The 27,080-nt window shown below is 35.6% G+C and overlaps 1 protein-coding gene across 3 annotated transcripts; it reads left to right on the forward strand.

Annotated features, from left to right (window-relative positions):
- Nucleotides 1–391: 391 nt before the first annotated feature.
- NaCP60E (Na channel protein 60E) lies at nucleotides 392–26,188 on the forward strand. 3 transcript variants are annotated; one of them, XR_014178432.1, is made up of 30 exons: nucleotides 392–606; nucleotides 693–876; nucleotides 5,358–5,580; nucleotides 10,272–10,406; nucleotides 10,652–10,929; nucleotides 10,987–11,141; nucleotides 12,451–12,608; nucleotides 15,303–15,444; nucleotides 15,502–15,719; nucleotides 15,770–15,940; nucleotides 15,996–16,189; nucleotides 18,291–18,396; nucleotides 18,478–18,603; nucleotides 18,655–18,924; nucleotides 18,979–19,123; nucleotides 19,174–19,453; nucleotides 19,506–19,821; nucleotides 19,876–20,151; nucleotides 20,205–20,309; nucleotides 20,365–20,556; nucleotides 20,608–20,896; nucleotides 20,954–21,147; nucleotides 21,199–21,340; nucleotides 21,420–21,753; nucleotides 21,808–22,027; nucleotides 22,080–22,219; nucleotides 22,274–22,608; nucleotides 22,664–22,786; nucleotides 22,962–23,150; nucleotides 23,617–23,736. XR_014178432.1 is itself a non-coding variant. In XM_081980506.1 (30 exons), exons 1-30 carry the CDS (start codon nucleotides 417–419, stop codon nucleotides 23,973–23,975), a joined length of 6,027 nt encoding a protein of 2,008 aa, XP_081836632.1. In that variant the 5' UTR covers nucleotides 392–416; the 3' UTR covers nucleotides 23,976–26,188. The 3 variants fall into 3 exon arrangements, 2 of the variants coding, with proteins under 2 accessions (XP_081836632.1, XP_081836633.1); XM_081980506.1 differs by having other exon boundaries at nucleotides 23,124–23,150; nucleotides 23,617–26,188; XM_081980507.1 differs by lacking the exon at nucleotides 22,962–23,150 and having other exon boundaries at nucleotides 23,617–26,188.
- Nucleotides 26,189–27,080: the final 892 nt, after the last annotated feature.

The following is a 27,080-nucleotide window of genomic DNA, read 5'->3' on the forward strand; positions in this document are numbered from 1 at the left end:
GATGTTTTAGGCATAAATTTGTGTCAAATAGGCAATTAAAATGTCACGACTGACAAAGCCTTACCCATGGACATATAAAATGCAATTATAATTTACTTCTAAACTCAGTTATAAGCTAATGGTTACTGTATTGGGAAAAAAGTGATTTTCCAGGGCAGTATTTTTGATTTTTTGCCACAAAAGTACAAAGTTTGTTTAATTCTGGACCTGACGGAGTTACTCAAGTTTTGAGTGTTACAGGCATCATCAGACAATATTCTTTTCTTCTATTATTTAAGATCCCAGGTTCCTCACTATTTACATTTTTAGAAAGTATTATTATTATTATTAAAAAAATGTATTTTTTCATGGTTTTATATTTACACGTAATTCTTTATTTTTCCAGGTATATATTTTTAGGAATCTATACGCTGGAAATGGTAATCAAAACGATAGCAAAAGGGTTCATATTAAATAAGTACACGTATCTGAGAAACCCTTGGAACTGGCTGGATTTTGTCGTCATCACCAGCGGCTATGCCACCATCGGGGTAGAAGGTGCCAATTTGGCTGGACTTCGCACCTTCAGAGTTCTACGTGCCTTGAAAACTATATCAATATTACCTGGTAAGCAATAACTTTCTAAAAAGAGATTTTCTAAAATATATTTTTTTATTTAGTACCAGAAATCTAAAGTAAAATTCAAATTTCAGGCCTTAAAACCATCATCAACGCCCTGCTGCACTCGTTTAAACAGTTGGCGGAGGTTATGACCCTTACGATTTTCTGCCTGATGGTTTTCGCCCTATTCGCCCTGCAGGTGTACAAGGGCGAACTCCGCAACAAATGCGTACTCAAAATGGAGGACAAAAATGCTTCCTACGACGTTTGGTACAAGTAAGTCCCAAACGTTTATTGTGTTTTGCAGCAAAACTATGTACGAATCGATTCGTCTGCAGCTTTAATAATAAACTTTTTAATCAGGAAATTAATTAAAAGGGCTCTGCCGGATTTATCGGGGGCTGAAATTACAGTGTCATTGCAGTTAGCTGCGGGCCAATCGGGAATGGTATTTTACGATCTGGAACTTCAATTAGGAGTTAGGCCGGAAGTGGCATTATGGTGGCGACAAGTTCAAATTTACTACTCAGAAAGTCAGTTTTTAACGTTTTGCCGTGCAAAAATATAATACTTTTCAAATTTCAACCAAAATGATCATTAAATTTAAATTGATTATTTCGCGGGCGGTATGACGTAGCTAACTTTCAGCGTTGCTATTGGATGCTTAATAACTGGGTAGTTTTAAGAGTTACGTCTAAAAGTAAAAGAAGATAAAAGATAGCTCAGATTGTGAGGTTTCCAAAAATGGGGTTAAATGGGTCAGTAGCCTTAACCATTTGATCACTAGAGGGCCTCGAAGTTAAGCTTTGTTGATAGAAACAGTGAGTGTGACCACTTTTGTTTTAATACTTAATAACTCGGTAACTTGAAGAGTTACGTCTAAAAGTAAAAGAAGATAAAAGATAGCTCAGATTGTGAGGTTTCCAAAAATGGGGCTAAATGGTTCAGTAGCCTTAACCATTTGACCACTAGAGGGCCTCGAAGTTAAGCTTTGTTGATAGAAACAGTGAGTGCGACCACTTTTGTTTTAATCCTTCATAACTCGGTAACTTGAAGAGTTACGTCTAAAAGTGAAGAAAAGTAAAAGATAGCTCAAATTGTGAGGTTTCCAAAAATGGTGCTACATGGGTCAGTAGTTATGACCGTTTGACTGCTAGAGGGCCTCAAAGTTAAGCTTTGTTGATAGAAACAGTGAGTGTGACCACTTTTGTTTTAATCCTTCATAACTCGATAACTTGAAGAGTTACGTCTAAAAGTCAAGGAAGATAAAAGATAGCTCAGATTGTGAGGTTTCCAAAAATGGTGCTACATGGGTCAGTAGTTGTGACCGTTTGACTGCTAGAGGGCGTCAAAGTTAAGCTTTGTTGATAGAAACAGTGAGTGTGATCACTATATTGCTTTAATCCTTAATAACTTGGTTATTTGAAGAGTTACGTACAAATGTTAGGAAAGGTAAAAGATAGTCCAGATTATGAGGAGTCCAAATTTGATTTACGTGGATTAGTAGCTTTAGCTGTTTAACCACTAGAGGCCGTTAAAGTTAAGCTTTAACGTTAATCTGAAATAAACAAAATCGTAGGAGACCCTTAATTTTCGTGTGTGGTTGATAGTAAAAACATTAACAGAAATCTAGCAACTTTTCTAAAAAGGTTGTATAAGCGCCCCTGTGCGGACAATATCCTCACTAATCCCCATACAACTTTACAACCATCTCTAATACATATTATAAACTGCACAGTAAAGTTTAAATTTGGAAACTACGGAACGTTTGGCTTATTGTTCTCAACTTCTTTACTCGATTAACTTTAACTGAGAAACTCAAAACAACTTCAGGAAAACCATTTCAATATCCAGAATAAAAGCTAGAGAATATCAGCATAAACCGAGAAATAAACTCAAAATCTGCAGTCTCAACAATATATTTTCTAAAATTGTTATGTTTTGCATAAAATGGTATTCAAAGATTAAAAATTACATAATAAACATTATATTAAAAAACAAAACACACCAAAGTGCTATAAATAAACAATTTTACAATTTTATAATGACCGCTAGAGTACATTGAAATTGATTATTTACTATCGAATATTTTCATGAATATCTGGAAAACAAAACTTGAAAAATAAAAAACTGAATTTCTGACATTTTTTACACATTTCGTAATTTGAAAACTCTCTTTGACTGCCTAGATTGCTTTAGGTGAATGATAGGAATGTGATTTAGAGTGTCATTTGTCAAAATGTCATTTTTTAATAGTGCCACGCCCTAAAAACTCAAAAAATCGTCATAATTTCAAGGTCATTTCCGAAACAGTGTCAGTTAGAGCAAAACGGACGTCAGATTCGTGTTCCCCAGTTTGAAATTAGTAAAAAAAGTTACTTTGTTTGAGAAAAATCCAATATGGCCGCTGTTAGGTATAGTAGGCCCAAAAATTCCAAATTTGAATCAAAATTTCGTTTCGTTTAAAAGGACAGTCAGGGACAAAATAGTCTGTAGAACCCACTTGGAGTGAGAAAATGACTGTTTTAAGCACATTTTTGGAATCCTCATTAAATTTCCTATCCAATAACATGGAAAACACTACAAAATTTAGTACAGTCAAGAAGAAAAGCGGTGTCAAAATTTGAACTGACAAAAACACAGTTTGAAAGGACAGTCAGGCACAAAATAGCCTGTAAAACCCACTTGGAGTGAGAAATTGGCAGTTTTAAGCACATTTTTGGAATTCTCATTCAATTTCCCATCCAATAACGTAAAAAAACAGTACAAAATTTTGTACAGTCAGGAAGGAAAGCGGTATCAAAATTTGAACTGACAGAAACACAGTTTGAAAGGACAGTCAGGGACAAAATAGCCTGTAAAACCCACTTGGAGTGAGAAATTGGCAGTTTTAAGCACATTTTTGGAATTCTCATTCAATTTCCCATCCAATAACGTAAAAAAACAGTACAAAATTTTGTACAGTCAGAAAGGAAAGCGGTATCAAAATTTGAATTGACAGAGACACAGTTTGAAAGGACAGTCAGGGACAAAATAGTCTGTAGAACCCACTTGGAGTGAGAAATTGGCAGTTTTAAGCACATTTTTGGAATTCTCATTCAATTTCCCATCCAATAACGTAAAAAAACAGTACAAAATTTTGTACAGTCAGGAAGGAAAGCGGTATCAAAATTTGAACTGACAGAAACACAGTTTGAAAGGACAGTCAGGGACAAAATAGCCTGTAAAACCCACTTGGAGTGAGAAATTGGCAGTTTTAAGCACATTTTTGGAATTCTCATTCAATTTCCCATCCAATAACGTAAAAAAACAGTAGAAAATTTTGTACAGTCAGAAAGGAAAGCGGTATCAAAATTTGAATTGACAGAGACACAGTTTGAAAGGACAGTCAGGGACAAAATAGTCTGTAGAACCCACTTGGAGTGAGAAAATGACTGTTTTAAGCCCATTTTTGGAATCCTCATTAAATTTCCCATCCAATAACATGGAAAACACTACAGAATTTTGTACAGTCAGGGAGAAAAGCGGTGTCAATGTTTGAACTGACATAAACACAGTTTAAAAGGACAGTCAGGCACAAAATAGCCTGTAAAACCCACTTGGAGTGAGAAATTGGCAGTTTTAAGCACATTTTTGGAATTCTCATTAAATTTCCCATCCAATAACGTAAAAAAACACTACAAAATTTTGTACAGTCAGGAAGGAAAGCGGTATCAAAATTTGAACTGACAGAAACACAGTTTGAAAGGACAGTCAGGGACAAAATAGTCTGTAGAACCCACTTGGAGTGAGAAAATGACTGTTTTAAGCACATTTTTGGAATCCTCATTAAATTTCCCATCCAATAACATGGAAAACACTACAAAATTTAGTACAGTCAAGGTGAAAAGCGGTGTCAAAATTTGAACTGACATAAACACAGTTTGAAAGAACAGTCAGGCACAAAATAGCCTGTAAAACCCACTTGGAGTGAGAAATTGGCAGTTGTAAGCACATTTTTGGAATTCTCATTCAATTTCCCATCCAATAACGTAAAAAAAAACAGTACAAAATTTTGTACAGTCAGGAAGGAAAGCGGTATCAAAATTTGAACTGACAGAAACACAGTTTGAAAGGACAGTCAGGCACAAAATAGCCTGTAAAACCCACTTGGAGTGAGAAAATGACTGTTTTAAGCACATTTTTGGAATCCTCATTAAATTTCCCATCCAATAACATGGAAAACACTACAGAATTTTGTACAGTCAGGGAGAAAAGCGGTGTCAATGTTTGAACTGTCAGAAACATAGTTTGAAAGGACAGTCAGGGATAAAATAGCCTGTAAAACCCACATGGAGTCAAAAAATTACTGTTTTAAGTACATTTTTGAAATCCTCATTTCATTCATGATTTCTGTTAAATTCAAATCTGTGTGCATGGTGCAGGGAGGAAGTTTAGTTGAATATTCATAAGTAGAAATTTCCTGTCTGATTGTATTATCTTCAGTATATAGTAGATGGCCAATCACTCATTAATTATCACCCTGGAAACCAATAATGGCTGAATTACGCCCCCGAGCAATTAAACCCAATAGCGTCAAGTGCTTGCAAATGTTAATATATCCAGGCTTTAGGTACAAAGTCTAATCATCGGGTGGTAAACACTTGATTACACCCCGATATGAGGGTAATATCGCACTGGGGACAGAATTTCCACATTGAAAAATCCCATTAAAACGTGTCGGTTAAATTGATTTTCTAACGGAAATTTATTCGCAGCTGGACGCGCGATCCAGAAAACTGGCTCCTGCACAATACTACGGGAGATCCGATTTTGTGCGGAAATGTAACAGGAAGTCGACATTGTCCATCCGCTTACACATGCCTTTGTACAGGGGAGAATCCAAATCATGGATACACCAGTTTCGATAATTTCTTGTGGTCCATGCTGACGACGTTCCAGTTAATCACCCTCGACTATTGGGAAAACGTTTACAATATGGTGAGTTCCATTTTCCAGATACAAAGTTTAGAGAGATTACTGAACTAGAATTGCTTTTCACTTCTTATTATTCTGATTTCTGACAAGTCAAGTTCACTTGGTAGTGGAATTTTCATTTTTGATCCATTAAATTCGCGTGAATTTGTCAAAACTATTAATTAAAAAAGAAATCCCTAAAATTACAACCAAAGGTCACAACTTACATTAATCTTGCCATATCCCCATACTAACCTAAATAGACTGTCATGTTATATGATAAACTATTTGCGGCTTGTACCCGTTTAAAATTTGTTCCAAATTAAATTACAATGACGTGCAAAATTCGTTTTACAGCACCACTATAATGGTATTTGTACATTTTGATACCGTTACAAATACTGGAAAATATGAACGTGATTAAATGCTAACTTATTTTCAAAGTTATTAGAAAAAGCTACATATTTACCCTCATGTTTAGATTAAATCACATTTAATATTAAAACATATAGTGGATCGAATGATTGGTGTTCTTACGAAACAGGTTATTCAGAAGTTTCCTCCTGGCTCTTCAGAGAAGAAACTGTCAAGTCAATGTAGGTTTCTTTTGCTCATTACCCAAGAAAGTTCTTGAGCTTCTTCTCTTTTGGTGCTTCTCGTACAATTTGAGATCATATTTCTGCAAATATGGCTCCCGAAGCTACACCTGCTCCTTTATTTGGCTACTTTTGTGATCTTAGAACCCCAGGACAAGAAAACTTTATTATTGCTTTCTTCCTTTTTCATTGAGTTTGCTTCATTCTCATACCATTTTAGAGCTCACTATAATTTGAGGTTAGGGCACCTTTACAATCTTGCATTATCTTCTGCTTGCTCAGCAATTGTCACTGGGTTTTGTTCCATTTACTTATAGTACTTGGTTATTTACCCAAACTCTCCTTTTTCTGTTTCTTCGTGTGACGTGTTGTTTGTTGTTTCTTCAGATTTTGTGATGGATTTACTTCACAACTCAACTTTCCTTAGCTATTTAGTGAAATACAATCTCTGTGGAATGCTTTCTGGTGGAGATGTCCAAGTCATCTTCTTGTTTGTTTCCATGACCCCTGACCATTTACATTAACCTCAAAAAACTAAGCAAACAAGACTTTTGTGGCATTAAGACTTTTAACTGACATGACACACAATTTTCTACGTAATTTGGGTATTTGGGCAGTTACAGCTCTGAAATGTTCACTAAAACTAGTAGATTGAACCTAAAAATCAGGAACGTACTGCACAATGTTTACAAAAGATTTAAAATTTTGTTAAACGACAGTAACCATGAAGAAAGTGACAAAAAACACGTTCAACTGACATGAAACACAATTTTCTATGTATTTTGAGTTTTTGGGCAGATACGGACCTGAAATTGTTACTAAAAATAGAGTGATAAAAAACACGTTCAACTGACATGAAACACAATTTTCTAAGTAATTTGAGTATTTGGGCAGATACGGACCTGAAATTATTACTAAAAATAGTAAATTGAACCTAAAAATCACGGACGTACTGCACAATACTCACAAATATTCTCAAATTTTGTTAAACGGCAGTAACCATGAAGAAAGTAACAGAAAACACGTTCAACTAACATGAAATACAATTTTCTATGTATTTTGAGTATTTGGGCAGATACGGACCTGCAATTTTCACTAAAAATATTAAATTGAACCTAAAAATCAGGGACGTACTGCACAATACTCACATAAAATTCAAAATTTTGTTAAACGACAGTAACCATGAAAAAAGTGACAAAAAACACGTTCAACTGACATGAAACACAATTTTATATGTATTTTGAGTATTTGGGCAGATACGGACCTGAAATTTTCACTAAAAATAGTAAATTGAACCTAAAAATCAGGGACGTACTGCACAATACTCACATGAAATCTCAAATTTTGTTAAACGACAGTAACCATGAAGAAAGTGACAGAAAACACGTTTAACTGACATGAAACACAATTTTCTATGTATTTTGAGTATTTGGGCAGATACGGACCTGAAATTTTCACTAAAAATAGTAAATTGAACCTAAAAATCAGGGACGTACTGCAAAGTACTCACATACAATTCAAAATTTTGTTAAACGACAGTAACCATGAAGAAAGTGACAGAAAACACGGTTAACTGACATGAAACACAATTTTCTATGTATTTTGAGTATTTGGGCAGATGCGGACCTGAAATTTTCACTAAAAATATTAAATTAGCCCTAAATATCAGGAACGTACTGCACAATACTCACATGAAATCTCAAATTTTGTTAAACGACAGTAACCATGAAGAAAGTGACAGAAAACACGTTTAACTGACATGAAACACAATTTTCTATGTATTTTGAGTATTTGGGCAGATACGGACCTGAAATTTTCACTAAAAATAGTAAATTGAACCTAAAAATCACGGACGTACTGCACAATACTCACATAAAATCTCAAATTTTGTTAAACGACAGTAACCATGAAAAAAGAGATAAAAAACACGTTCAACTGACATGAAACACAATTTTCTACATAGTTTGAGTATTTGGGCAGATACGGACCTGAAATTTTCAGTAAAAATATTAAATTGAACCTAAAAATCAGGGACGTACTGCACAATACTCACATAAAATTCAAAATTTTGTAAAACGACAGTAACCATGAGAAAAGAGATAAAAAACAAGTTCAACTGACATGAAACACAATTTTCTACATAGTTTGAGTATTTGGGCAGATACGGACCTGAAATTTTCACTAAAAATAGTAAATTGATCCTAAAAATCAGGGACGTACTGCACAATACTCACATAAAATTCCAAATTTTGTAAAACGACAGTAACCATGAAAAAAGAGATAAAAAACACGTTCAACTGACATGAAACACAATTTTCTACATAGTTTGAGTATTTGGGCAGATACGGACCTGAAATTTTCACTAAAAATAGTAAATTGAACCTAAAAATCACGGACGTACTGCACAATACTCACATAAAATCTCAAATTTTGTTAAACGACAGTAACCTTGAAAAAAGTGACAGAAAACACGTTCAACTGACATGAAATACAATTTTCTATGTATTTTGACTATTTGGGCAGATACGGACCTGAAATATTCACTAAAAATATTAAATTGAACCTAAAAATCAGGGACGTACTGCACATTACTCACATAAAATTCCAAATTTTGTTAAACGACAGTAACCATGAAGAAAGTGACAGAAAACACGTTTAACTGACATGAAACACAATTTTTTATGTATTTTGAGTATTTGGGCAGATACGGACCTGAAATATTCACTAAAAATAGTAAATTGAACCTAAGAATCACGGACGTACTGCACAATACTCACATAAAATCTCAAATTTTGTTAAACGACAGTAACCATGAAGAAAGTGACAGAAAACACGTTTAACTGACATGAAACACAATTTTCTATGTATTTTGGGTATTTGGGCAGTTAGGAACCTGAAATTTTCACTGAGACCAGCAAATTGAACGTAAAAACCAGATTCCTAAATATTTAAAGTCTAAAATCGTGTCCCTCAGCTACTTTCAAAGAAAATTGCAATCTAGATTAAGAAGAAAATGCTTGGTGGAAGCAAAAGACCAGTTGTCTTCAAAAAGCTTCTATAACATTGATGAGAAAATGGCAAATTAAACAAATAATTCTGGAATCTTGTCCACTTAATACAAAAAGTAGACTACTTTAAGTATTCTTCGTTAAAGACTCTAAAAATAGAACTTTTTGATCTTACTAGTTTTGTAGACACAGAATTCTTGTTGAAGATCAACAATCATAGCTGCCAAAATGCTATTGAATGAGTTGACAAAAACAGTTGGAATGACAGTCTAGACAGAGGATTTCAGATAGAATAAATAGAGTCCAGACTTGGAACTACCACAAAAAGCCAAATTTCTTTAGAATTTGGACAAGAAACTCCAAAATACTGTATTTGCTGCTACTGAATGATGGAACACTGAGTAGGTTTAGAAGATAATGAGAACCTGAGCTTCAACTTGTCTAAAAGACTGTTATTACTTATTTGAGAGAAAGGATAGACAAAGCTGAACAACCTAATTCTTCTTGGAAGAAACTCACCGAGAACTGTGTCTCAGTTACTACAAAACTGTTGAAATGTTGTGTATTAAATATTGACCTGGAAGTATTGTCATTTCTGAAATGTCAAATTTATTTGGCTTCAAAGAACACGTCAAAATATTATTTCCTGTCTAGTTATCTTCAAGAATTGTATTGAAAGCATTTTCCTAGCACTTCATCAGTCATTATTCGCTGAACCCTAATTCTTGATAACAAGGTGCAGAACTCAGAATGTGACATCATAAGAAACTGACAATAGCAAGTTTCTGATACATTCTGTTTTTCTCTTGGTAACTCCCTTCCTTCATTTCAAGAATGCCCTCTTTGATGGTTTTGAAATTCAAAATACCATCTGATGTAGATGCAAGCATACTGGTAGATTGTAAAATATGGATTGTTTTTAGATTTCAGATTAGCCATTCTAAACGTAATAGTAACCTGATTTTTGAAGATTAATATTCAATAATTGCACATTGTAACTAGGGCTAAGGTCTTTTCTATACAGCATCTTCCTGAAACCTGCTTTAGGTTATTAACTAAGACTTATTGTATACGATTACTATGTAACTAAACTAGTTTTGTTGTGTTTCAGGTATTGGCAGCTTGCGGTCCAATAAGCGTATCATTTTTTACTGTAGTCGTATTTTTCGGTTCGTTTTACCTTATCAATCTAATGTTGGCTGTGGTAGCTCTAGCTTACGAAGAGGAAGCTGAAATTACTCAAGAGGTTCGTATGGATTTGATTAATCGAGGTAAAAAATGCGGTAATTAGACAAACTGCACACTAGAATTACCCTTGCCATGACATTTTCCATTTGAAACCCAACACTATGGCAATTAGCGCATACTGTTTAATTCCGGCTCATTAATATGAAAGTTTTATTGCACCGCTCTATTCCCAACGCTGGTCATAAATCTACATTCACGCCACTCTATTTTGCTATTCGACTTTCTGGCAAAATTGCATTTTAGGAACGTAAAAAAGAACTGGTAGACCACAGGGAAGATTCTACGTTCAGTTTCGATCCCTCAGTTCTGAACGTGAAGAGATTGTCCAAGCACAAGCTGAAGAAAATCGATGCTAGGAAAGGAGTGTTGTTGTCTTCGTACAGTAGGAAGAAAACCCGACGAAGAAAACGAAAGAGTAACTCCTCGAACCAAAAAGGAGAGGGAGTTGTCTCGGAAGGTGGTAGTAAAAACGAGAACAAAGACTCGGCTTCCATTAAGTCTTCACCGAAGAAAAAACCCAGGTGAGTAGAATCAATGGGTTTAGAGGTGAGTTGTGAGTGATTTTCTGTTGATGGTAGGTCTGTTACACCCAGCAGAAGCCCAAGTCCAAGACATAGTCAAAATAGTGGGTCACCAAGACCCCAACAGTTACCAATACCATATCCAGCTCAAAAACACGTGCAGCTAACTGATCCCAAATACACGGATACATTACATCCAAATAAAATTCTGGGTAAGCTACATTTGTTTTGTTGAAACACATCTTTGGGCTAACTAGGTTATTTTGATGTATTTCTACAGAATGTTTCAAATAAGCGAGTTATAGAGATTGTATGGTAAAGTGCACCAAAGTTGTGTCCAAATTACTGTTTTTTGCTCCTAGTTTAGGGTACTTTCTCAAGTTGTACGGTATTGGTACTATCTCAATGAAATTTCTGTTATAGACTAATCTGGACCTCAGAAACTCAAATCCGTTGTCAAAATGACACTCTTTCTGACAGTTTTTAGGGCGTGGATTTCTTACAAGAGCAGTAATCGCCCTTTGACACTTTACGCCACCTTGTCACTATCCACCCAAAGGTATTTGCCCAGTCAAAGTCAATTTTTGAATTTTCTTTTTTTTTTTGAATTTGTGTACCTTTTCAGGAAAAATAGTACAAAATCTATTTTTATTTTTTTACAGCAAAACGGTGGGTTTGCCGTAAAAATAAAGTTGGAATACGCTGTATATGAAGAGGTTTATTGCAAAAACTTCTTCCGTGTTCTGATTAGAAGATGACGTAACTGCCAACTGCAGTGGTTTGCTCTATATATCGTCTGAATACTAGTTTAGGCAGTTTTTTCTACCAATTTTTGTGACATAAAGGAGTTGTTTGATATACAATTCATCGAAAATATGATGCAAACATTTTAGTAAATACTTCAATCAATTGTTACTTATTTTAGTCTAAAAATCTTGCATTTACTTCTTTTGCAAATATAGCTTCTTGAAAGTGATTTTGAAGAAGGTTGCTGGATAATTTGATTAGCAAAAAAGGAACAAACTATTTTCCTACAAACACAACTTGTCCTGCATTTCTTGGACAAGACAAAAAACCAGACTCCTGTGGAACACTACTTGCAACATGTTAATTCTTGTCTAATCAGGATAATTAAAGACTGAGGTGCCATATTTTTGTCATTCCAGCAAGAAAACCTTTTACTGTTGATTAATATCATCTTATAGGAATATTCCCTCATTATCCTCTCTTCTGCATGACATTGGCAACATGTTATCTTGCATAATGCGTTTAACAAATCGGGAATAATGCCCTATATCGTGACAAATCCCCTTGTTTCGTACATTGTATCAATCTCTGGCAAACCGTTACAAATTAGTCATGTGACAACTCGGTTTGTAACACACTAGACTGGAGGATACCCATTTATTATCTGTTACACGGATGATGAAGTACAATTTGTCTGATTTAGTGGGGGTGAAATTGGGTTAATTCAGAACGGGGGAGAAGAGCATAATGCTAACCTAATTTTCTACGTGCTAGGATCGACCAGAAGTGGGATGCAAAGTCGTCAAGCTAGCAGCAATAGCGGTGAAGGTGGCAAACAATCTTCATTGGACGATTCGGGGGTGGTTGATGATCATGAAGAAGGAGATGCCACGTCTGAAGATGTTGCATCGCATGTCACCACTTCATTAAGGGTAAGTTGGTTGGAAACCAAAGTTGATGCAAAAAAATTAGTTGGCTTACCAACTTTCTGAGCTGTATGGACCATCTTCAAGACATTTCAGATATTTTGACAGCTGGAAGGAAGTTTTTCTCTAATTCAGTGACGATGTTGGTTATCAGGGTGTCCCATGGAAATTTGGAAACTTTAGAAGAGATACAGGGTGGGTTAAATGGAAGTAGGCAAATTACTGTTTACAATGCCATCATTTAACCGACCCTGTAATAGTCTCTGGAATTCACATGCTTCTAGTCAAATTTGGGTCACCCTGTACATTAGTAAAATGATTTGTTCTGCTTTACAATAGCTGAACTTAAGTAGAACCTTCTCTAGGGTATCAGAAGAAGCTATATCTCCTGAAGATGATATAATATACAGATCGAAACGTCGACTAGTTAGGCTTATACGTACCAATTTACGATCGAAAAGTTAGACCAAAGTTGTCATATTACATGATGAGTGAAACTTTCGAGACACTGTTGCCACATTTTGTTTCGTTTCGGATCTATTAGATCAAAAATTATTTTTTTGTTATACTTTCTCATACGAACTTGGAGAGTTTGCTCTAATTTTATCATTGAAACATCAGATGGGTCGTTAGGATATTTCCAAAATTGTTCAAACTTGACCATACTTATGTTGTTGTTTACCTAGAAAAAATTTGACAACGTTGCATTTGTTCTCCATGCGGCTTTAGCCTGAATTAGCAAAAATTTGCATTTTATAACCTAAAATACCTACTTGTCATATAAAACAATAACATTCTGACAACATCTCACTGTTTTTGACGTTGTCGAGGTCACGTGTGACCCTCAAAATTCACGGTTCAACCTGATTATGGCACATTTCAAATTGCAATATTTGACAGTAATAGTTCGGTTATTTGACAACCTTTAGGTAAACAAGAGATGTAAGTTTTGGTGATTACGGACCTGGACACTGTCAATTAAGCTATAATTTAAATCCAAAAAAGTTCCAGATCTGTATGGTAGAATTTTACAGAAAATCATCAATTTAAAAAAAAACCTGTTCCAGAAACAAAATTGGAATCCAATCAACCATTTTTGTTACATTTACTAAACAAAAATAGAAAATTTGACAACGTCGCACTAAATCAGTAACGTCCGTATTTTGGTTCTTTCAGTGGTAAACCAAATTGTGTGTATAAATTTAGCTATTGTTACAGTTTTTCTGTATTTACAAAACCGAACCAAATTTGGCAACAGTGTTCGGTGACCTGACTTGCATTGACTTCTCTAGCATTTCTAAAATAATTCTAGATGTCTCTGGCAATTTTTCAATATTACTTGGAGGTTCTAGAATTTTATAAATGATTCCAAGGGCTTCTACAGTGATTTTAAGAAAATACTGTAAATTTTAGGGCACTTCTAGAGTCCTCTAGCATTTTTAGTCTAGATGTCTCTGCCAATTTTTAGGAGGTTTTTAATACTATTTAGGGGTTCTGGAGTTTTGAAAATGATCCCAAGAGCCTCTAGCGCTTTTAAAGATATCTTGAAAGGTTTAGGATGCTTGAAGAGGTCTCTAGCATTTCAAAAATGATTCTATATGTCTCTGGCAACTTTTCAATATTATTTAGACGTTCTGGAGTTTTGAAAATGATTCCAAGAGCCTCTGGCGCTTTTAAAATAAGTCTGGGAATGTTTAGAACACTTGTAGAGGATTCTAGCATTTCAAAAATGATTCTAGATGTGTCTGGCAACTTTTCAATATTATTTAGACGTTCTGGAGATTTGAAAATGATTCCAAGAGCCTCTGGCGCTTTTAAAATAAGCCTGGGAATGTTTAGAATACTTGTAGCGGTTTCTAGCATTTCAAAAATTATTCTAGATGTCTCTGTCAACTTTTCAATATTATTTAGACGTTCTGGAGATTTGAAAATGATTTCAAGAGCCTCTGGCGCTTTTAAAAGAAGTCTTGGAGTATTTAGGACACTTGTAGAGATTTCTAGCATTTCAAAAATGATTCTGGATATCTCTGGCAAGTTTTCAATATTATTTAGACGTTCTGGAGATTTGAAAATGATTCCAAGAGCCTCTGGCGCTTTTAAAATAAGTCTGGGAATGTTTAGAACACTTGTAGAGGTTTCTAGCATTTCAAAAATGATTCTAGATGTCTCTGGCAACTTTTCAATATTATTTAGACGTTCTGGAGATTTGAAAATGATTCCAAGAGCCTCTGGCATTTTTAAATTATTCCAAGAGCCTCTACTGCGCTTTTAAGAAAATCTTGGGATTTTTAAAATAATTCCAAGAACCTCTGGCATTTTTAAAGATATCTTGGAAGTTTTAGAGCACTTGTAGAGGTCTCTAGCATTACCAAAGTGATTCCAGATGTCTCTGGCAACTTTCAGAAGGTTTCCAATACTATTTAGAGGTTCCGGTATTTTTAAAATGATTCTCTCAGAAATGACAAGAAATACCGGGTTAGGTCAAAAGTTTTTTTTTGTATTCTGAGCTTAAACATCCGAATATTTTACTTTTCAGTAGTTTTGAATAAATGGGGTATCCAAACATAAACGATAAATTAAAGAACAACTGATGACCATGTACTAACAAGTTGGAAGAACAACTTTCTGGTTTCGGGCACTTTTACCGAATAAATTTCCTGTTCATCTGACAAAACATTGTTAACGACTTTATCGTTCCAGAGGCTGGAAGTAACACCTGTTACGGTAGCAGTCAGTCCCAAGCAGATTAAAGTGATTAAATGTAACGGTGTTGGGACCAACAAGAAGAAAACCGAAATGTACGCGTTGCAACCCGATTATCTGTCCGATATTGTCGTTATAGGTGAATCCACCCTAATTTCTTTCGGAAAAACTCATGTAAAACTAACCGAAATTTCAGACAGTGAAATCCCGGACAGGAATTGTTCGTGTTGTGAACGTTGCTGTATGGATTACGATGGTTGGTTGCAATTCCAACAGGGACTTTACCAAATAGTCAAAGATCCATTGTTTGAGCTGGCTATCACGGTTTGTATAGTGCTTAACACCATGTTTCTAGCCATGGAACACCATGGAATGAGTGAATCCATTTTAAGAGCCCTGGATATAGGAAACAAGGTTTGATTATCAATTTTTGGTTTCACTCTAAAAAAACTCATTATTCACAGGTGTTTACGTCGATTTTCACTTTTGAGTGTTGCATGAAAATCATGGCATTAAGCAAAGATTTCTTCCACTGTGGATGGAACATTTTTGATCTAATTATAGTGTCTGCCAGTTTGTTGGATTTGATTTTTGAGCTTGTAGATGGATTATCCGTATTAAGAGGATTGCGTTTAGTATGTTATAGTGTAACTACGAAAGTAAACCATATTTTGAGTGATTTTCTTGTAGCTCCGAGTGTTGAAACTGGCCCAATCCTGGATCACCATGAAGGTGCTGCTAAGCATCATCATCAGCACTATTGGAGCGTTAGGAAACCTTACTTTCGTCTTAGTTATAGTGATTTACATTTTTGCCGTTATTGGCATGCAACTGTTTGCCAAAGATTACACTGAGGAGAGGTTTTATCCTGATCCAGTTCCTAGGTAAGTAAATCGGGGTTTAAAAACACTTTAACCGAAAAAAAATAGAAAACGTGACTCAATCCAAAAAAGTTTAGGAGATATTGCCCAAAAACTGTCCAGTTTTACTTTAAATTGTAACTAACTGTCAAATCTATCAAAAGAATTTCAGTTTTGGACGGTTTCAGGACCTTTATAATACAGAAATTTGGATAAACCAAAAATACAAAAAACTTGACAAAATTCTTCAAATCGCTTCCTTTAACCGTTTGCAAGATATCGTAAAACATACAATTTTGATGTAAATTGTAACGCCCTCTAGCGGTTTAACTCAGATGTAAAAAAGTATATGTTTTTGTGACCACCCTGAAAATAAAAAAATGTCTTTTAATTGGGTGGTTTATAATCAATGAAAGTAGCATGATTTTTGATTGTTTGGCTCATTTTTTTTGACTATTAATTTTGAGACACCCTGTATATCCCTCTGGGGCAAAATATAAAAATATTTCATACACTTTCCTATTGTCTCTTGTCAAATTTTTGTCACATATGTTTTGCTTATTTTAAATAGATCACCCTGTATTTTATTTGCTCAAAATCTGAATTTTTTTTACAATTTTTGAATTTAATTAGTTTAAACTACATTTTGAAGGTCACGTGACTTTTTTTGACAGATGTCAGCTGGCCTTTACAGTGTTGCAAGCTCAAAACTGCATAATCAAAGTTACGTGGTGTGTCTCTTACAATTTAAGTGTTTACAATTTTATAAATTTAGTTTACCAATTTTTCAAAGTTTAAACTAAATTTTGAAGGTCACGTGATTGTTTTTGACAGATATACACTGACCTTTGCAGTGTTGCAAGCTCAAAACTGCATTATCAAAGTCACGTGACATGGCTTTTACAATTTCAGTTTTCACAAATATCCAAATTTGATTCACCAAATTTTAAATGGTTAAATTACATTTTAAAAGTTACGTGACTAATTTTGACAGGTGTCAACTGGCCTTTACAGTGTTACAAGCTCAAAATTACATTATCACAGTCACGTGACATGTATTCTACATTTTCAGCTTTTAAAACTGTCTAAATATAACTTTTCTAATTTTTTGCCATTTAACTACATTTTAAAAGTCACGTGACTAATTTTGACAGGTGTCAACTGGCCTTTACAGTATTGCAAGCTCAAAATTACATTATCACAGTCCCGTGACATGTATTCTACATTTTCGGCTTTTAAAACTGTGTAAATATAATTTTTAAATTTTTTTGCGTTTAAATTACATTTTGAAAGTCACGTGACTAATTTTGACAGGTGTCAACTGGCCTTTACAGTATTGCAAGCTCAAAATTACATTATCACAGTCCCGTGACATGTATTCTACATTTTCGGCTTTTAAAACTGTCTAAATATAATTTTTCAAATTTTCAACGTTTGAACTACATTCTAAAAGTCACATGACTGATTTTGACAGATGCCAACTGGTCTTTACAGTGTTGCAAGCTCAAAATTGCATTATCAACGTCACGTGACGTAAATTTTACATTTTCAGCTTTTACAACTGTCTAAATTTAATTTTTCAAATTTTCAACGTAACCCTGTACGCCATATTCAAGATCGGTTAATTTAGACATTGTCAAATTTTGTTACCACGTAAGATCTCGAGGCACTGTTGCCAAATATTGCTCGTATTCTGAAATACTGGAAAAAAATCCAAAACTAGCTCGATCGACACAATTGATGTACTCATGTGTGTATATTTGCCAACGTTTTGCGAGAAAATTCATCATGAGGGTTCATTTTCTACAAAATAGTAGTCATAAGCGTAAATTACATGTTTCATTTCTTGTAATCATGGAAAGTACAAGAAAAAAAAATCAAAATTGTGAAAATCGTTGAAAGAACCAAATGTGGTAAAAATATTCCAGAAATTGCAAAATAGGAAAAATTGTCTTTCAAACATGAAAAATCAACCAATTTATGACCAAAAACCACAACGTTGGCTTTAGTGACGTGTGTCAATTTCCTATAGTTTCCAAGAAAAGTGTAGTGAAGATAGCATTTGTACTAATTAACCATTTTCTCTTATTAATTACATAATTAACATTTTAATTGGACATTTCAGATGGAACTTTACTGATTTTTTCCATTCATTTATGATGATTTTCCGAATTTTATGCGGAGAATGGATTGAACCCCTTTGGGACTGTATGAGAGCTGAAAAGTATGAGGTAAGCTTCAATTCGACGGTGAAAAACTTCACTTTTGAAGACAATTAGAAATTTTATTCACCATAATCATGATCATTCCAGGGTCCTGGAATATGCTTAGCCGTATTCCTCCCCACTTTAGTGATGGGCAACTTTATGGTGCTCAATTTGTTCTTGGCTCTGTTGCTCAATAGTTTTAATTCCGAGGAACTGAAACATCGAAAAGAGGTAATTTCCATTAAAACCTCACAAAAAAACATACAAAAATTAAATTTACAGGAAGTGGGAGTTGAGTCCAAGTTGGCACAGAGTTTCCAGAGAATCAGGGATTTGGTCAGAAAACACCGGTTAAGGGAGCAGCAGCAGAATGAAAACAACTCTAAACTAGAGCAGATTGTTAGAGAAGTGATGGCGAGACATGCCGAAGAGGAAGCTATGAAAGCTGCCGAGCTTAAAAGATCCCAACAGCTTCCTAGGGATAAAAGGAGCTACCAGGAAGCTATGAATCGACCAATTTCCATAATTAGTTATGATATTCCAGAGTATCAGGTTTGCTTTTAGAAAATGTAATTTTTTTGTTACTATATAATTGAACCAAAACAGGACACCATTCACGAAAAAGACAATCAGCACTACGCCCTCTTCCTGACTTCCAAAGAAAACGAAAGTCCTCCCAAGTATAGCAACAGCGAAGCCAGAAAGCTGCGGACCATGTCTTCTGGAGTGGAAACAACCAACAGTAGCAGAGGTATTATTCTAACTTCCCCTTTCCTCAATCAGACACGCAATCAATTGCAGACACTGAAAACACCCTTCTGGATGAGAAGCTCGATAGCAAAGATTTGGCCAAGTCCGAATCCAAAGATGAGGAGTCGAAAGAAGAAACTAAGAAGAGGAGGACTTTGAATGATGACATGCCTTGGCAAACGTTGGTGTCCTACGTGGATGAGTTGACCATAGGTGCCCGACGTGACTCTAAAGGAAAATATGTGGACGGTGTGGGCACCTTCCCTGCATTTGGGAAGCAGAAAGTCCCTAAAGTACCTTCCAACTGTTTTCCTGCTACTTTCTACGACAGGTTGCTTACACTCTACAGCCTGACTTAACACTTTTCTAAAACTGAGTTTCAGATGTGTTTGCTTAGAAAAGTGCGGACAGAGCAAAATTGGTTTAGAATGGACACGGTTTCGTACAGCAGTTTTAGCTGTTGTTGACACTGCAGCCTTTGAATGGTTTATTCTGGTGCTGATTTTCGCCTCCAGTGTCACCTTATGCTTTGAAGATATCCATCTGGATGAAAATCCAAGACTGAAAAAGCTACTCTACTGGACAAACCTTGCATTTTCAGTCATCTTCATCATAGAAATGTTCTTCAAATGGGTGGCTTTGGGGTTTAACAAGTACTTCAGTAGTTTCTGGACTTTGTTGGATTTCTTAATTGTTTTTGTGCGTATATACTACAACTTTCAGACCTTTTTACTGAAAATGATGTTTGTATAGGTTTCCTTATTCAGTCTTCTTATAGAAGAAAACGAAAATCTACGGGTGCTAAGGTCCTTGCGGACCCTAAGGGCGCTACGCCCACTCAGAGCAATAAGCCGTTGGCAGGGAATGCGCATAGTGGTTAACGCCCTTATGTACGCTATTCCTAGTATATTCAACGTGTTATTAGTGTGTTTGGTGTTTTGGTTGATTTTTTCCATTATGGGTGTGCAGTTTTTTAGTGGTAAATTTTACAAGTGCGTCGACCAGTTTGGAGAACGTTTAGACGTTGAAGTAAGTTATCAAACCCCATCCACTCAGCACTCAACTTATTCTTTTAACAACAGATTGTCGATACAAAATGGGACTGTGATAGACTCAACTTCACTTGGGAGAACTCAAAAATCTCTTTCGATCACGTGGGTGTGGCTTATTTAGCTTTATTTCAAGTTGTAAGTCCATTTTGACACTAATTAGAGGAGTTTTGATAAAAAAAACAATTTTCAGGCTACTTTCGAAGGTTGGATGGAAGTTATGGCAGATGCAGTGGATGCTAGAGGAGTGAACCTTCAACCTAAAAGAGAAGCCAACCTATACGCTTACATTTATTTTGTTATATTCATCGTGTGTGGCTCGTTTTTTACACTTAATTTGTTTATAGGAGTCATCATTGATAACTTTAATATGCTTAAGAAAAAGGTAACAATCCTACTGACTGCGCCTTTTTGTATGATCTAAGTCATGTTTTAGTACGAAGGAGGGGTGCTAGAGATGTTTCTAACAGAAAGCCAAAAACACTACTACACAGCAATGAAGAAGTTGGGTCGAAAGAAGCCGCAGAAAGTCATCAAGCGTCCAATGAACGCTTTTTTAGCCATGTTCTATGATTTGTCCAACTCTAGACGTTTTGAAATTGCCATTTTTGTGCTCATATTTCTTAACATGCTTTCCATGGGTATAGAACACTACGGTCAACCCCATGCAATTTTCTTTATTTTGGAAGTCAGCAACGCATTTTTTACCACTGTGTTTAGTTTAGGTGATTGTGAACATAACACACTATATAGTGAAACACTGATGATTTGTTTGATTGCAGAAGCCATTGTTAAGATGATAGGTTTAAGATATCATTATTTTACGGTGCCATGGAATGTGTTCGACTTTCTTCTAGTTCTAGCCTCGATTTTGGGCATACTCATGGAAGATATTATGATTGACTTCCCAGTTTCTCCAACACTGCTTCGAGTGGTTAGGGTGTTTAGAATAGGCAGGATTCTACGATTGATCAAGGTGAGATCCTTCAACTTTACCACATTAATCAATTAATCATTAAATCTGTAGGCTGCAAAAGGTATAAGGAAACTTCTCTTCGCCTTGGTGGTATCCCTGCCAGCTTTATTCAATATCGGTGCTTTGCTTGCGTTGATCACCTTTATTTACGCCATTATTGGAATGTTTCTGTTTGGTCATGTTCGACAACAAGGTAAGATATGATATAATGATGAGAGTTTCCCTTTGACAGAATTGAGAAAAACTCCCATTAAAAAAAACAATTTTTCAAGGTGCTTTGGATGATATGGTGAATTTCGAAACGTTTGGAAGATCAATGCATTTGTTGTTTCGGCTCATCACCTCAGCCGGTTGGAATGACGTACTCGAGTCGTTGATGATCGAATATCCAGACTGTGATCCTCATTATCGAAATCAAACCAACGGAAATTGCGGTTATCCCCTGCTGGCCATCATCTACTTCACCAGCTTCATCATCATTAATTACATGATTGTTATTAACATGTACATTGCTATTATTTTGGAGAACTTCAACCAGGCTCACCAAGAAGAAGAGATTGGTATAGTGGAAGATGACTTGGAGATGTTTTATATTCGATGGAGCAAGTACGTGTATTGGGTTAGTACAAACTTATTTAGGTAATAATCAATGTTTTGCAGATACGATCCTCATGCAACGCAATTTATCCGGTTCTGCCAGTTATCAGACTTTATAGCTTCACTAGATCCACCTCTTGGTATAAACAAGCCTAATACAGTGGCTTTGGTTAGCTTCAATCTGCCTATAGCTAAAGGAAACCGCATTCACTGCCTTGATATCCTGCACTCTTTGGTTAAGCACGTTTTAGGACACGTGGAGGAAACGGACAACTTCAGACAGGTAGATCTAGTGGTTGCCGGTTAGGATTACATACTAAAATTGCACATTGTAGCTGCAAGAACAAATGGATATTAAATTCAAAAAACAGTTCCCTACAAGAAAAGAGCTGGAAATTGTGTCTTCTACCAGAATCTGGAAACGCCAAGACAAAGCTGCCAGGCTAATTCAGAGAATTTGGAAGGATTATCTTAGGTGATTGATGATTGATAATGCAGGAGATGTTACAGTTACAGGCGTGATTTATAGGCGAAAGAAGGAGAAAGAACGTGAAGCTGAAGAAGTGGATGATGCTACCCAAACATCATCGCCAGGTGATTGGCGGAGTAGATTGTCGACGTTTCTCCACGTGCATCGTGGGTCGCGCGCCTCCTCTCGCAAGTCCTCCAGGGCGTCGGACGCTAGTGACCTTAGCGAACTTGGCGGGCCTTGGCTCAATTTGCCTTTGCTGTTGCTCTCTAGTGCCGCCAATGTGCCCCCGGAGGACCTGGACTTGAGGCGCGGGTCCAGCGATGTGGTGAGCATCAAAGTGAGCCAGGCCACACCTGAAGCTGGCTCCCCACCAAAGGCTACCACACCTTCAGGTAAGCACCATCACCAAAGAAACTAAACAAGTTCTAAAGTACAAATAATCATCAGGTGGACCTCGTCGAAGGAGCTTATACAACTTCTTCCTCAAACATCAAGATGCAGTAGAAAAACCTGATCCTTCCAGTGCTGCAACTTCACCAGTGGTTTCCAAAAAGGAGTTCAAAATCCAAGGTATTGAATCTCTACTCTCTAAGTCTCTCAAGCGTGTTTGATGTCTGTGTTTTTTTGGGCATTTGATTCAAATATTGCTTTGTATATACTACACGTTTACTCTGGCTTTTTTTTGTAAATCTGGTTCAAATTTTACGACTAATTGTCGTCAATTTTTAAAAATGATTTTTTTAAGCCTCAGTCGATATGAGCATTCACTTACCGAATGCTGGGTAAGTTGTCGTAGGTACCTGTCTTCTATAATAAAGCGAAATTTAACTGCTAATTCAAAACACTTCTAACTACTCTTACTTCTATGCTTCGCCTTACTATAGTTAGATTTTCGTTACATTCCTAGTGTCTCCTTGGGAGGTGATTATGTTAGGTAACATTCCAAATGAGTAAATTTTATTGCAAAAACGCTTTCCAGCAGCGTTACCTAGCATTGCTTTATAGGCTGTACAACTGATCAGCTAGCACTTTTATGCTTCTTTCAGCCTAACGTATAATGTAGGACTTATTATTACAAAACAAGTGTTTTAACAGCAAGCTCAGACAGGAATACACACTGTTCTAGTGATAGAGTAAACTCCATTATTTCATTTACTTTAAGAAGTACAGGAAATGTTTAAATTAAGTCAAGTTAATGAGTTTTTATCCGCGTTCTGACTAATTTTCTCCATTTTGTGGACAGAATTTTAAAATCACTTACTACCGTAGATAATGACTTGACTCTACTATTGGAACAGTCTGTACCTACAAACATTCTCCCCACCTAATCCAACCTAGTCCTTGGAGCTTTGCCTTCACCCACCAAAACTTCACCCACTGACTCGAAAACCATGTTCAAGGTCCCCTGACATTGCACCCATCCATGGCGGAGGAACCGGTGATCAAACGTGGGAGCATCATCAGAAGAAAACGGGGCGGTTCGGTGAAGGTGCGCCCCACGTCCGTGGCCTCCACCAGCGGCTGTCAAAGGACACAGTCAGAAAAGTGCGCCCACAGCTCGGACGTGAGTATTCTAGTGACTGAAGCATCCCCAGAGGGAGCTACCACCAAGCCAGTGTTGAACCGACAAAATAGTGAATCTACAGTGGTGCAAGTCTTGGTGCACCGAGAAAGTGAGGAGTACAGTCAGGATGAGGAACCTGAGAGGACAAAGTTGATTCCTGGTGCTAGTGACAAGGTTGAATCTGATGATAGCTGATTGTAGCTTAATCAAGTAGATTAGTTAATAATAAGATTTTTTGTGATAATAATGTGTGAAAGAGGTGAGATTTTAGAATTTACACTCTCTAGAAAATCTTTTTCATTAATTGAAACGTATCAAAAAAGTAACACAACTTTCACTATAGCACATTGTAAGCAACTCTGAACAACTTCTTCAAAGGTCTTCTATAAGAATTTCCGTATTTTTGTGATTGGAATTCCGCTTATTTCCGAATTAGCTTCACACTGGAAAACTGCACAACTGAGGACAACACAGAGCGGCCGCAATTCTAATAAAACTCTTTTCTGAGGCCCTTGAAGACAAACAACTACATTTTTTTCCCTGAAATGATGAAATGAAAGAAAAGATGAGACTTTGTTCCTGACTGTCTTGAAACTGTGTCCCTAGCAGTTGAAACTTTTAATACCACTTTTCTCCCTGACTGTACACGACTTATAGTGCTTTTCAGATTATTGAATAGAGAATTTAATGAGGAATTCAAAAATGTGCTTAAAACTGCCATTTTTTCACTACAAGTGAGTTTAGATGGTGATTTTGTTCCTGACTGTCCTTTAAAACTGTGTTCCTGCCAGTTCAAATTTTAACACCACTTTTCTCCCTGACTGTACCCGATTTGTAGCGTTTTTTTCAGATTATTGAGTAGGATATTTAATGAGGATTTCAAAAATGTGCTTAAAACTGTCATTTTCTCATTACAACTAGGTTTTACAAGCAGTTTTGTCCTTGGCTGTCCTTAAAAACCGTGTCCCTGGCAGTTGAAACTTCAACACCACTTTTCTCCCTGACTGTACACGACTTATAGTGCTTTTTCAGATTATTGAATAGAAAATTTAATGAGGATTTCAAAAATTTGCTTAAAACTGCCATTTTTTCACTACAAGTGGGTTTAAATGGTGATTTTGTCCTTGACAGTCCTTTAAAACTGTGTTCCTGGCAATTGAAACTTCAACACCACTTTTCTCTCTGACTGTACTCGATTTGTAGCGTTTTGTTAGATCATTGCATAGTAAATTTAATGATGATTCCAAAAATTTACTTAAAACTGTCATTTTTCCCACTCCAACTAGGTTTTACAAGCGATTTGGTATTTGACTGTCCTTTAAAACTGTCAAATCTCTATGACTATACCAACTATTACAATGTAGAAAACTTCCTTAACATTTCCCTGAATTTTGCTACGTAAATGACTTACGGGAGATTGAATTTCCGTAAGCAGACATTTAGACACTTATTTGCGCTCACTAAACATTCCTAAGTAAATATCTCCCTTCTGAGGCCCTTAAGGCCAAAACGTCTCTCTAAGACTTTAGTAGAGAATTAAACTAGCTACAATTTTTCCCTTTTTCTCAATTCTCTCAAGAGAAAAAAATACAGAAGATTGAAATTATTTTTTATCAGCAGCTCTGGGTAACCATCAGTTTTTCAGTTTTTTTTAATAGAATAATATAGACAGGGCTGGAGTACTTTTTTCATAACATTTTGTAATATCCCAAAAAGCAGAAAACTAATACTGTTTTAAAATACAGTACACACTAATTTACCAGATGAAATTATCCTAAACTTAACTACAAATTTTACATTTTCAGTATATTTTAGTACTATTCCAGCTCTGAACGTAGAATACCTTAATAATACTATAAGGATAGATGTTAGAAAAACTTTTTTAGCACAAGGGCGGTTTATTTACACGTACAAAAAACGATTGCACCAAATTTTCCGGATCAATAAGGACAATCACTAAGGTAAAGTCTGATTTTTAGCAAAAAAAGTGAGTGATTTTTGTGATATACGTTTATAAATGGTTTCGCCTAAAAAATCTTCCAATTTTTTAGTGTTAGTGGGGTGCGTTAGTGTTTAGAATACTTATTTCCTTACTAAGCTGAGTTTTAAAGTGATTTTTATATATAAAATGTATGTTAATTCTAAAATGCATAATCTAATAAGGAATAATATCATAAAGTGACCTGTAAATATTATAAATATTATTATTGAGTCTGTATAGTGTTATAGCAAACGTTTACGAGAATGGTTTTTATTATTGTTGAGATTATTACTTAATAATAATAGGCATGCAGTTTTGTTATGTCAATTAAAACGCCTAAAATAATTATATATAAAATACAATCATACGTTTAAATTATAAAGATTATATCAATGAAGGAATCCGATAATAAATATTGTTATTAATTCATGTGCTTCTTCTTTTTGTAAGTTTCATACTTGTTATATGACACCCTGTATGTTATTTGCAGATGATACAGCCATTATTTGTAGAAAAGTACAAAATATTGAATGATATTAAAGTATATGAATTATGTACAGAACTGTCAAAACCCGTTCACCAGTGACCTGAAACTATAAAATTAGAATTAGATGCTAATTTGAGGAATTCCACTGGAAGTTGTGTTTAAAGCTCCATAGAGCCAAATTTGACAGTTGGGACGTTAAGGAATGTTTTGTTGCGTCACGTGACTGCTGTCATAATTGTCAAAACTCACTCATCAGTGACCTGAAAGTATAAAATGCCAAATAGATGTGTTGCTTTGAGGAATCGCAAAGCAACAAGTAAGTTGTAAGTTGAGTTGAGTTTACAGCTCAGACAGGAGTCAAATTTGTCAGTTATAACTTTAAAGAACACTTTGATACATTTCTTACGTCACGTGACATCTGTCATAACTGTCAAAACTCGTTCCCCATTGAACAAAAAAATTAAGATTATAAATAGTTGCTAATATGAGGAATTAGACTGGAAGTTATGTTTAAATCTCCATGGAGCCAAAGTTGGATAGTTGGAACATTAGGGAACACTTTAATACTTTTCTTAGGTCACGTGGCATCTGTCATAACTGTCAAAATCCGTTCCCTATTGACCCAAAAAATTAAAATAAATTTGACAGTTGGAATGTTCAGGAGAACTTCACTTTGCTGGCGTCACGTTACAGCGATCATAACTGTCAAAAATTGCACTCTAAGTTGTTTTTATAGCTCCATGGAGCCAAATTGGTCAGTTCTGATGTTAGGGTACACCTTAACTTACGTCACAACTGTCAAAGATTCGCCCCATAGAACTATAAATATGTA

Source organism: Ips typographus, linkage group LG5 (assembly GCF_016097725.1).
Source record: "Ips typographus isolate SLU linkage group LG5, UJ_Ityp_2.0, whole genome shotgun sequence".
NCBI lineage: Eukaryota > Metazoa > Arthropoda > Insecta > Coleoptera > Curculionidae > Ips > Ips typographus.